Source organism: Tupaia chinensis, unplaced genomic scaffold (genome assembly GCF_000334495.1).
Source record: "Tupaia chinensis unplaced genomic scaffold, TupChi_1.0 Scaffold000165_2, whole genome shotgun sequence".
In the NCBI taxonomy this organism is placed as follows: Eukaryota; Metazoa; Chordata; class Mammalia; order Scandentia; family Tupaiidae; genus Tupaia; species Tupaia belangeri.
In genome coordinates, this window is record NW_006159640.1 from 4332849 (window position 1) to 4345090 (window position 12242).

A 12242-nucleotide genomic window follows, 5' to 3' on the forward strand; every position below is an offset into this window, starting at 1 on the left:
TTCTCGCTTGCTGTCGCTCTGTCTCTCTCTCTGGTCTGTCTGGCAAGCGCACGCGCCCTATAGTGAAAACCTCTCAAAAAAAAATAAAAATTAATTAATTAATTAATTAATTACAACAATTTATTATTAAAAATGAAAGCAGTTGGTGGAAATGTAAAATGATGCAGTCACTATTGAAAACAGTATGACAATTTCAAAAAATTAAAAATAGAATTGTTGTATTATCTAGCAATTCTGCTCCTATCCAAAATAATTAAAAACAAGATTTCAAAGAGATGTTTGCACACCCGTATTAGTTATAACACTATTTACAGTAGCCAAAAAGTGAGAGCAACCAAGTTTGTCTAATTGGATAAACAAAATGTCGCATAGCCAAACAATAGAATATTCATTCTTAAGCAAGGAACTCTGACAGTTGCTACAACGTAGATGAGCCTCAATGACATGATATACTGAGTGGAATAAGCTTGTCACAAATATACTGGGCTCAGCCATGGTAGTATGCACTGGTAATACTGCTATTTGCCAGGCCAAAGTCTCACGGAAGGGCCAGGTTTGATTTATAGCCCACTGAAAGCCATACATGTTGGCATGTACCTATTGGCCCAACTACCTGGGATGCTGAGGCAAGATATCACGAGTTTGTGGCCAACATAAGCAATATCATTGAGAGCCTTTCTGAAATAACTGAGGAGTGGTACATGCTTGAGGTCCCATTTACTTGGGAGGCTGAGACAAGAGAATTGCAATATAGCAAAACCCTACATGCTGAATTCCAATTTATTTGGGAGGCTGAGACAAGAGGATCGAAACATAGTAAGACCTTATGTAAAACAAAAATAAAAAATAAAATACACAATGTGCTATTCCACTTATATGAGGTACCTGGAGTAATCAAATTAATAGAGACAGAAAGTAGAATGTTGGTTGCCAGGGGCTGGGGAAAAGGGGAGATAAAGGATTGTTTAATGGATGTAGAGTTTCAGTTTTACAGGATCAAAAACTTCCAGATATTGGTTGCCGAATAATGTAAATATAAACAGTAGTGAACTGTACACTTAAGAATGTTTAGGATGATAAATTTTATGTTGTGTCTTTTTTACCATGATAATTTTTTAAAAAAAGATGAAAGCATAATAGAATCAAATTCCACAGTTCAAATAATTGTCACTTAGAGATCCCCATTACAAGTAAGTCCTTAGAGCTTAAGGAAACTGATACCAGATGGAAATAAAGATCAATACAAAAGAATGAGGAACACCAAAAATGGTGATTACATGAGTAACCATATAAGATTTGCTATTAAAAAAAAAAAACTCTTTTTAAATTTTCGCCATATGGTGCATGTGCTCACCAGAAGGAGACAGAGACAGAGAAAGTGAGAAAGTACCCCCTTTCTCCTCTGATTTGGGGCACCCATGCACACATGCCCTGTGTGATTTTCAAACTGCCATGTCTGGGACTCAAATCGTGGTCAACCATATGGGAGTCCAGCACCTTAACTACTATGCCACCTACCAGTCCTTATTATTAAATATCTTTAGGGGTGGCTGTATAGCATAGTGATTAAGTGCAATGCATAAAAAGCCAGATCCCACATGACTGACCATGGTTCAAATCCCAGCCCCAATGGCTTGAAAAACACACCTGGAATGTCTGCATACACATCCCAAGTCATGTTGGGACTGAGAAATGGAGACAAGGGGATTGCAGCATGACCAGGTCCCATTGGGAGAGTTTTCTCTCTCTTGCAGGTGTGTGCATCAACTGGCAATAAAAAAAAAAAATCTTTAAAAGATCATTAACAATTTAAACAAAAATAATAGCATTATATCGTGATGTTTATAACATAAGTAAAGGTAAAATGCATGACAAGAACATACAATCCATGAAAAGAGAAATTAAACTATGCTACTGTAAAGTTCTTTCACTATAAATTAAGTAGTCTAACATCACTTGAAGATAGACTGTGATAGGTTAAACATAAATACCATACACCCTAAGGCAAACACTAAAATAACAAAATAGAGAGTTATTGCTAAAAAGGCAAAAAAGAGACAAAAATCAAATAATAAAAAAAATTAAATAATCCAAAAGAAGTCAGAAGAAGAGGAGAGAGGGGAAAAATAGATGGCACAAATAGAAAACAAATGGCAAGATAATAGATTTAAATCTAAGCATATGGGGCCACCATGTGGTGCATAGGTTAAGACAGCTCAATTTCACATGGCTAACTGTACAGTTCAAGTCACAGACCCAGAGACTTGAAAAAAATTCATGCTAGGCATGTTTGTGTGTGCATGACCAAAATCCTGAGAGAAGAATGGAGGAGAAGGGATTGTGACTTGAGCATCCCTCTGGTGGTGGTGATGGGGGGTGATTTCTTACTACCCTCTCTCCCTATATCTCTCTCTCTCCAGTGAGCACATGTGCCCTATAGCAAAACTAGTTAAAAAAAACTAAGCATATGAAAAACAATCGCACTAAATAAAAATGATCTAGGAGGACCAGCAGATGTTGTAATGGTTACATCGCTGAAGTTCCACATGGCCAACTGCGGTTTGAGTCCAAGACCCAGTGGCGTGAAACATTCCAGACATGTGTGTGTACATGCCCAAGATCCTGGGAGGAGAATGGAGGAGAAGGGATTGCAGTGTGGCCATCCCCCATAGGGGGTGATTTTACACTATTGTCTCTCTGGTGACCAAATGCACCCTATAGCAAAAAAAATTTATCTTTTGATTAATAAAAGAGGAAGAAGAAAGAAAGAGAAGAAAGAAAAGAAAGAAAGAAAGAGAGAAAGAGAGAAAGGAAGAAAGAAAGAAAGCAAGAAAGAAAGAGAAAGAAGAAAAAGTGGCCTTGTAGTCTAGTGGTTAAGGGAGCTGGATTCTTTTTTATTTATTTATTTATTTATTTTGAGAGGTTTTTGCTATAGGACATGTGCACTCGCCAGAAAGACAAAGAGAAATAGAGAGGTAGAAAGCAAGAAATCACCCCCCAGGGAGGATGACCACATCGCAATCTTTTCTCCTCCATTCTCCTCTCGGGATCTTGGGCACGCACGCGCACATGCCCAGTGTTAGTTTAAGCCACCAGATCTGGGACTCGAACCGCGGTCTACTACATGGGAGTCCAGTGACATAGCCATTGCACCATCTGCTGGTCCAAGGGAGCTGGACCCTTCATGGCTGACTACAGTTCAAGTCTTGGCTCCAGCAGCTTCAAAAAAAAACCGTGTGTGTGTGTTGTGTGTGTGTGTGTGTGTGTGTGTGTGTCTGTGTGCACATGCCGAGTCCTGACTAGATAAGTGAAATGAATAAGAGATTGTGGCATGGCCACACCCATTGGGGAGTACTTTCTTTTCTCAATTTCTCTGGTGAGCATACACACCATCTGGCAATTAAAAATATTACCTCAACACTCAAATAAGAAGACAGAGATAGTGAAATTGTATAAAAAAAGGCAAAACTCAAGTTTATGTAATGCTTAGAAGAAACATAAATATAAAGATACAAATAGGTTTTAAGCCAAAGGATGAAAAGATTATATGGAAACACAAGAAAATTCTAAAATGTATATGTAAATTACATATATTAAATTATATATAAAGTGTATATATAAAGGCAAAAAATGAAAATAGCCAAAACAATTTTGAGAAAGAAAAATGGAGTGGGAAGAATCACTCCACCCACTTCCTAGACTTGTTATATAGTTCCAGTAATCTAAGCAAAATAATCTTGAGAAAGAGAATCAGTATGGGAACAATTCCACCAAATTTCAAGACTTATATATAGTTACAGTAATCTACATGGTGTTGTATTTCCAGAAAGTTAGACACATAGGGGCCTGAAGGTGGCATGGTGGTTAAGGTGTTGGACTCCCACATGGCCAACTATGGTTCAAGTCATAGACCTGGTGGCTTGCTTTCTCATTTTCCCTCTCTCTGTCTCTCTCTTTCTCTCTAGTCGAATTAAATAATAATGATAATTAAAAATAAATAAAATATTTTTTAAAAAAGAAAGACACATAGATCAATGGAACAAAATAGAGAACCTCAAAATAATCTCATACAAAAATGCCAAACTGGTTTTTTACAAAGAACAAAAGTAATTCAATGGAAGAAGGATATTCTTTTTCTTTATTCTAAGAGAGATTTTTGCTGTAGGGCATGATCTAGATCTTCAGGCACTTGACTCCAAAATAATAATGCATAAAGGAAAAATTGATAAATAGAATTTTATCAAAATTAATTTTTTTGCTCTGCAAAAGACCCTGTTAAGATGATGAAAAGACAAGCTACAGAACGGGAGACAGTGTTGCAAACATGCATATGAAAAGGGACTAGAAGTTAGAATGCAAAAAAATTTCTCAAAATTTAACATACTAAAATCCAACTTGAAAGTAAGCAAAAGATATAAACAGTTCACCAAACATGTACACATGAAAATAAGCACACAGAAAGAATGGCTTATGAGTCATTAGAGGAGTGTAAATTAAAATCTCAAGGAGAGGGCACTGAGCGGCATAGTCGTTAAGGCACTGGACTCCCACGTGGTGAACTGGACTCAGTGGCTTGAAACAGGCTGGACACATTTGCGTGTGTGTCCAAAATCCTGAGAGGAGAATGGAGGAGAAGGGGTTACAACATGGCCATGCCTCTGGGGGGGGGATTTTTTGTTTTCTGTTTCTCTGTCTCTCCCGCAAGCACATGTGCCCTCTAGAAAAAAATCTCTAAAATCTAAAATAATAATAATAATAACCTCAAGGAGAGGGCCGGCCATGGTGTGATTATTAAGGCGTCCGGATTCCACATGGCTGACTGCTCAGTTCAAGTGCTTAAAAAGCACATCAGGTAGGTGCATGTGTGTGCATGCTCCAAATTGTGAGAAGAGAGTGGAGGAGAAGGGATGTGTCATGGTCATCACCCCTCTGGGGTGCTCTCTTTCTCTCTCTCTCTGGCAAGCACATGCACCCTATAGCAAAAATTCAAAACAAAACAAGGACATACTACTGCATAACTCTTAGAATAGCCAAAATAAAATGTTTAACCATACTAAGTGTTGGTAAGGATTTTGAGCAACTGGAACTCTCATGAAGGGAAAGTTTTATGTACTTTTACAAAATAGTGTAAATAGTTTGGAAAACTGTTTGGTAGTTTTCTTAAGGGTTAATTTAAGGTTACCATATTATCCAGCCATTCCAATCTTATGTTTGGACTCAAGTGAAAAGCAAATAATTATCCATACAAAGACTTGCACAGAAAAAATCATAGCAGCTTCATTTGTAGTAGCCCCAAACTAGAAAAAAAACAAATGTTTATCAACAAATAAATGGATTAAACAAACTGTGCTATGAAATACCACTCAGCAATAAAAAGCACATGCCATAACAGAGATAAATCTCAGAACAATTTTGCTGAATGAAAAAGGCCAGAACCAAAAAAAGTATTGAATATTATGAGTTATGTTATTCAATTATATAAAAACCTATAAAATGAAAATTAATTGGGCCAGCTATGTGAGGTGGTAGTTAAGGTGACTAGATGCCACATGGCTCATGACACATTTCAAGTCCTGGACCCAGCAGCTTGAGAAACACACCAGGTGCATGTGTGTGCATGCCCCAAATTCTCTCTTTGTCAAGAGCATGCACCCTGCAGCATGTAAGGTGGTGGTTAAAGTGACTAGATCCCACATGGCTAACTACACATTTCAAGTCCTGGACCCAGCAGCTTGAGAAACACACTAGGTGCATTTGTGTGCATGCCCCAAATTCTCTCTGTCAAGAGCACGCACCCCATAGCGAAAAGAGAGAGAGAGGAAGAAAGGAAGGAAGGGGAGAAAGAAAGAAAGAAAGAAAGAAAGAAAGAAAGAAAGAAAGAAAGAAAGAAAACAAGAAAGAAAACAAGAAGGATAAAGAAAACAGAAGAAAAAATAGAAAAGAAAAGACTTTTCGATCTACCATCTGTGGTCGGACCGCCACCAAGATGCAGATTTTCATAAAAATCCTTACAGGGAAGATCATCACACTTGAGGTTGAACCATCAGATACAATAGAAAATGTAAAAGCCAAAATCCAGGATAAGGAAGGAATTCCTCTGGATCAATAAAGACTGATTTTTGCTGGCAAGCAGTTGGAAGATCAATGTATTTTGTCTGACTACAACATCCATGCTTCTTCTTGTGTTGAGACTTCATGGTGGTGCTAAGAATAGAAAGAATAAGTTTTATACCATTCCCAAGAATCATAAGGAAAGAAGGTTAAGCTGGCTACCCTGAAATACTACAAGGAGGATAAAAATGACAAAAATAGTAGTCTTCATTGAGAGTGCCCTTCAGATGAATGTGGTGCTGGAATTTTTATGGCCAGCCATTTTGAAAGACATTATTGTGGCAAATGTTGTCTGATTTACTGCTTCAACAAACCAGAAGACAAGTAATTGTTTGAGTTAATAAAATAAATGAACTAAATAAAAAAGAAAAGGAAAGAAAAAGAAAATAGAAGGAAGAAAGAAAAAAGAGAAGAAAAGAAGAAAAAATAAAAGAAACAAGAAAATAAAGTTTATTGAGGAAAGGTGAGAGTACACTCCACAGGCAGAGTGAACTACTCCATAGGAAGGACAGCACCAAGTGCCTTTGAGACTCTCCCTTTATGGGAGATTTATACACATATTCAGGACTTAGGTTTGGTCTTGAGGAGCCCTGTAAGTGTGTTCATTTATGTGCATGCTTTCTAGCTGAACATACTTAAACATAGGATGTATGTGTTACTAACATCCAAGATCTTTTCCCAGAGATATGTTTCCTAGCAGCCAATGAGGCAAAGGTTTACTATAGGTTATCTGTGGCATGAGTGGGTATATATGACCATGAAGCTGCTACAAATTGTGGTGGAGAGGATCCCCATGATTTCTTTTTCCCTGTAAATTTTTTTTTATCAGGGTTAGCCTGGTTTCCATTTTCCTCCCTCTTTCACCTCAGTCTTCTCTTTGAAACCTTCTTCTCAAGATTGGCCTAGTTTCTGTCTCCCATCTCTATCCCGTCTCAGGCGCATACAGAGACCTAGGACTTACGGATATGTAAATAATCACAAATAATAAAAATACAGTGACATTCTTGTTTTCTTTTAGAGAGCTTTTATTTCTTTATTGAGTAGGTGAAAAACTGCTTCAGAATTCCCATTATCCTATCAATTTCTTTTCCCTCATTTTACAGTCTTGTTGAATATTTTATCATTTTGGTAAGTTATAGTTGTTCTTTTTAAAATTGTTATAATTGTTAACACATCATTGTTTTATCATTGTTGTTTTAATAACTGTTAAAATGGATTTTGAGTTTTCTAGAGTGGTTCACTATTCTCTCAGACTCTTCATTCTATGTGTGAAATTTTTAATGTGTAGGAAAAATAAAGGATGTTTTCCACCTTATCTAAAAGTTGTATTGATCAAGACTGATAATACTTAGAACTCAATAGCAGAATATTGCATTTTGGTTGCCTAAGAAAAACCAATACTATCTTTCTTGGCCTCTAAATGCAACCTGGAACAAAATTAGGGTCAAATGTAATGATATTTCTCTGATTTTGTTGTTTCTTTTTAAATTTTAGGTTCAAAATTACACTGATTCTCTATACTGGTACTGTTATTCTCTGAGATTTTATGCATTTGATCAAATGGTTCTGGATTTCATCAAGATACAGAGAAATATGGCTTCCTGTTACCTGCATTTGAAACAACTTGATAAGGTACTTTGATGTATTTATTTTCTTTTAATAATTATTTAATTTTATTTATTGCCATTATTATTATTTGGGGGAGGTGATTTTTTCTTTCTTTCTTTCTTTCTTTTTTTTTTTTTTTTGTTATAGGGCTTGTATGCTCACTGGAAAGACAGAGACAGAAAGCGAGAAATCACCCCAGGGGGGATAGGCATGCCACAATCCCTTCTCCTTCATTCTCCTCTCAGGATTTTGGTCACATACACATGTGGCTGTACCCATTCCTGGTGTGAGTTTCAAGCCACCGGGTCCAGGACTTGAACTGCAATTATGTGGGAGTCCAGCACCTTAACTACTATACCACCTGCTGACCTCTTATTATTTGTTTTTTAATTTGCTATAGGGCTCAGACACTAACAAGAGAGAGAGAGAGAGAGAAGAGAAAAAGTGAGAAAGTGAGCTGCCAGGTATGGTACTTTAACTGTGGTTAGCCATGTGGGAGTCCAGTGTCTTAACCATTACGCCACCTGCTGGATCCTGATCTAATATTTTCAGAAGCATCAGATGTCCCTATGTGCCATAGCACAGAGAGAGATACAATTTTGTGACTTCTTGAATGTTAGTTTAAGATGTCTGAGAATTCATTCATACAGAAACAAATCAAATTGGCATTTGCTTGATTTTCACACTATAAACACAGAGTTGAACTTCCCAAAGAAAGAGAGAATGTGTACTATTTATGTGTACTATTTATTATTTATGTTTCCCCCCCTATTCTGAAAGATCATATTACTGGAACTCCCCCCAAAAAGTTATCTGCTACTAATCATTTGCAATAATGTCCTTTAAAGCAGACTAAACTGTAAGGTACACATTTTTGTCAAGCATCCATTGAGAGCAAATACCTGGTTAAAGTAGCCATTTTTGGGACCAGCAGATGGCATAATGGTTACATCACTGGACTCCCACATGGTCAACCATGGTTCAAGTCCTGGACCCAGTGGCTTAAAACTCATGCAAGGCGCATGTGCATATGTGCTCAAAATCCTGAGAGGAGAATGGAAGAGAGGGGTTTACAGTGTGGCCCTCCACCCTGGGGTCTGATTTCTTGCTTTCTGACTCTTTTTCTCTGTCTCTCCAGTGAGTACACACACCCATAGCAAAAAAAACTCTCTAAAAAATCAAAATAAAAAAATAAAATGGCAATTCTTTCTCTTTCTGGATAGTTATCTCTTGCCTTCCCAACTACTCTAGAAAATGTTCAGTTGCTGATTTCTTATTTGGACAAAATTCTAGAAGATAAAAAGGGTGGAGCCAGAGCACAGCACAGCAGTAAAATGTGACACTCTGGGAGGTAATTCCACATGGAAAGGTTCCCTGTTAAGTCTAGAGATCTCCTTGATTGCACCAGGCATGCATATGTTCATGGTCTGGAGCTGACTAAAGACTGGGGATGGATCGCAGTGTCAGGACCCTGTTGGGGGCGCTGTCTTTCTCTCCCTCTTTCTTTTTTTCTCTTTTTCTTGCTCATATAAGAAACAAATTAATAAACATAAAAGAAAAAAGATAAAAGCTTATTTTTTAAAAAATATTTTAGAGAGGCAAGGCATTTATGGAACAAAAGTCTATTTAAAGATAGAACCACTCATACTTCCCAAAGCAATTGGAATATTTCTTTATTTGGCTATCACATAGTATGTACATAATGATAGATATTGGCTCTCAGAAGAATGAAAACCTAGAAGCACAATTGTGAACCCAAATGAAATACAGATTCTGGTCCCCAACTTATGATGATTTGACTTATGATTTTTTTTTTTTACTTTATGTTGGTAGAATGTGATATGCATTCAGCAGAAACTATGCTTCTAATACTAATACGACCATTCTGTTTTTCACTTTCAGTACAATATTCAGTGAATAACATGAGGCATTCAACATTTATTATGAAATAGACTATGTATTAGATGATTTTGCCCAGCTATAGGCTCATATAAGTGTTTCATTTATGTTTACGGTGAGCTAGGCTAAGCTATGATGTTCAGTAGTGTAGATATGTTAAATGCATTTTCAACTTATGTTATTTTTAGTTTATAATGGTTTATTGGGACATAACCTCATTGCAAGTAGAAGTACATCCATATGAAGGTTTCCATTGCCTTTCCAACTTTAATGACAAGGTTAGGGGGAAATATATGAGTAAGGGTAATGATTCCAGGCATTTTTTTCGAAAGTTGTTTATCTCTGAAGGGTTACTTATTTGACTAAATAACTTAAGATTTTCTTTTAAAAGAATATTTGCTATTTAGTTTGTGTGTTAAAAATTAGTAGTTTTGCACAAGAAGTTGAAATGCTACTCAATTCACCATATTTCTACACAGATGATCATTTAACAGTTTCAGAAAGGTAACTGCCTACCGTTTACTTTAATAACAGAAGATGATCATACAATTTTTGTTACTTATATCATTATATTTCTACACAGGCTAGCATTTAATTATTTCAGGAAGATACTTACTTTAAACTTACTGTTTAAAGACCTGTAAAGGTGATCGCACATCTTGTGTAACTTTAATGACTTATGACACAGTTGGCCAGAAAAAATGGGAAGGACCTGGACTTGGAGGTGGATGTGTCAATTATGGAATGAGTGAATCTGAAGGCCAAAGGAAGATATCCAATGAGCTAGTCTATATAGAAATAAGAACACGGGACCAGACATTATTCTAGGCCGCAGAGATGAATAAAGAATAGTTTCTTTCAATTTAGTCAAGCAATTGAAAGATATCCTGATACTCATCAGGGTATCCCAATGAGTTGATAAACAGAGTATGGGAATGAGAAAAATCTAAGTGTTGGAAGTATTTCAGAATTCAGGCATAGAGGGAACTGGCATCAGATAAATATATTATCAAGGAATTAGGCTTCAACCACAGAGATTTAGATTTAAAAGCAGAATTTTTTTTTAAAAAAAGCAATATTCAGATGTTTGGCCGCTTAATGCTATCTCGTATTTCTCATATAGAATTCTCATTTTGGGGGGGTTATTTTCTCAGGGTTTTTTTGTTGTTTTTTTTTCTAGCCGAGAAGTTTTACCTTCAACATCTGAGATTAGATTTTCTGCATGGACTATCTGTTTTTAATACTTTTGAGGGAGGTTTTGATTGGCAGCCTTCATCTCTAATAGCTCCATTTGATTCTTTTTTATGGTGTGTATTTCCTCTTTCAGATCATGAAAGAACTTCAACACCTCCTGGAATTCTTTTCTCCTGCATCTTCCGGAGTTCATTATCTCTCAGCTCTTGCATCTCGTCTAGTTTTGTCACTATGAATATTCTGAAGTCTCTATAAGACATTTCCATGAATTGTGCTGTACTATTTGTGGATGATGAGGGATTGTCCTTTTCCTTAGGGGATATTTTCTTGGTTTCTCATGTTTCTTGTGCCTCTGCAGTGGTTTCTGGTCATTCTGTGAAAATATCTCTCCTCCACAGTGCTTAGCAATGTGGTATCAACAGTAAGATTAGGAGTTCAGATTTATAAAAAGAAATTTCTTCGTTAAAGCAGGAGGTTCAATAAGCATTGAGGATTTCAATGACTCTAAAAGTATTCAGATGTTTGGCTACTGTGCACCTAGGCCTATCTAGACATTGAGTGTGTGTAGAGTAAAGCTTAGAGTAAGAAAGTAAGGTTATAAAATATAAGCAAAAAGAAAAAAAAAACTAGAAAAACACTACCAAAAAAGAGTAAAATATGAAAACCACGTGGTGTGTAACATTCCAGGACACACTTCAGCTTTAAAATGGCTTCTGAGAGCGCCCAAACATCTGAATAATCGGTATCCCAGAAGGTGAGGAAACTAGTAAAGGCATTAATAGTCTATTCCATAAAATCTTGGAAGAAAACTTTCCAAATCTAGAGAGGCATTCAAATATCCAGACCCAAGAAATACAAAGGACCCCTAATAGAATCAACCCAAGAAGATCTTCTCCAAGGCACATCATAGCCAGACTGACCAAATCTATAGACAAAGACAAGATATTAAAATTGGCAAGAGAGAAACATCTGGTTACTTATAAAGGTTATCCCATCAGGCTAACCTTGGATCTCTCATCAGAAACAATGTGAGCGAGGAAAGAATGGGAACATATATTCAAAGTGTTAAGTGAAAAACAGTTTTAACCGAAAATACTGTACCCAGAAAGATTATCTTTGATATGGAAAGAAAGGATTAAAAACATTCTCAGATAAACAAGACCCACTCTTCAAAAAGTTCTGAAAGGAGTGCTCTACCAGTAAAACTAAAGACATATACAGAAATAAGAGAACAAAAGGCAACCAAGAAAATGACCAATCTAATGCTAGGGACGAGAAATATCAATAACAATGTTGAATGTTAACTTCCAGGATTTCAACAGAAATATTGGACCACAGCAACACTGCACATTCAACAGAACAGAGTTTGAACATAAGACTGAACTGGCAAAACAGAATTTTATGACTTTTGAGTAAAACATTACTGATTT

The 12242-nt window shown here is 36.5% G+C and overlaps 1 protein-coding gene across 1 annotated transcript in view; it reads left to right on the plus strand.

Moving 5' to 3' along the window:
* The window catches only part of TEX11 (testis expressed 11), a 514378-nt gene that overhangs the window by 327455 nt on the left and 174681 nt on the right, over positions 1-12242 (plus strand). Inside the window, 1 exon segment of the mRNA XM_027770916.1 lies at positions 7606-7743. Within this exon segment, the coding sequence (XP_027626717.1) occupies positions 7606-7743 (138 nt within the window).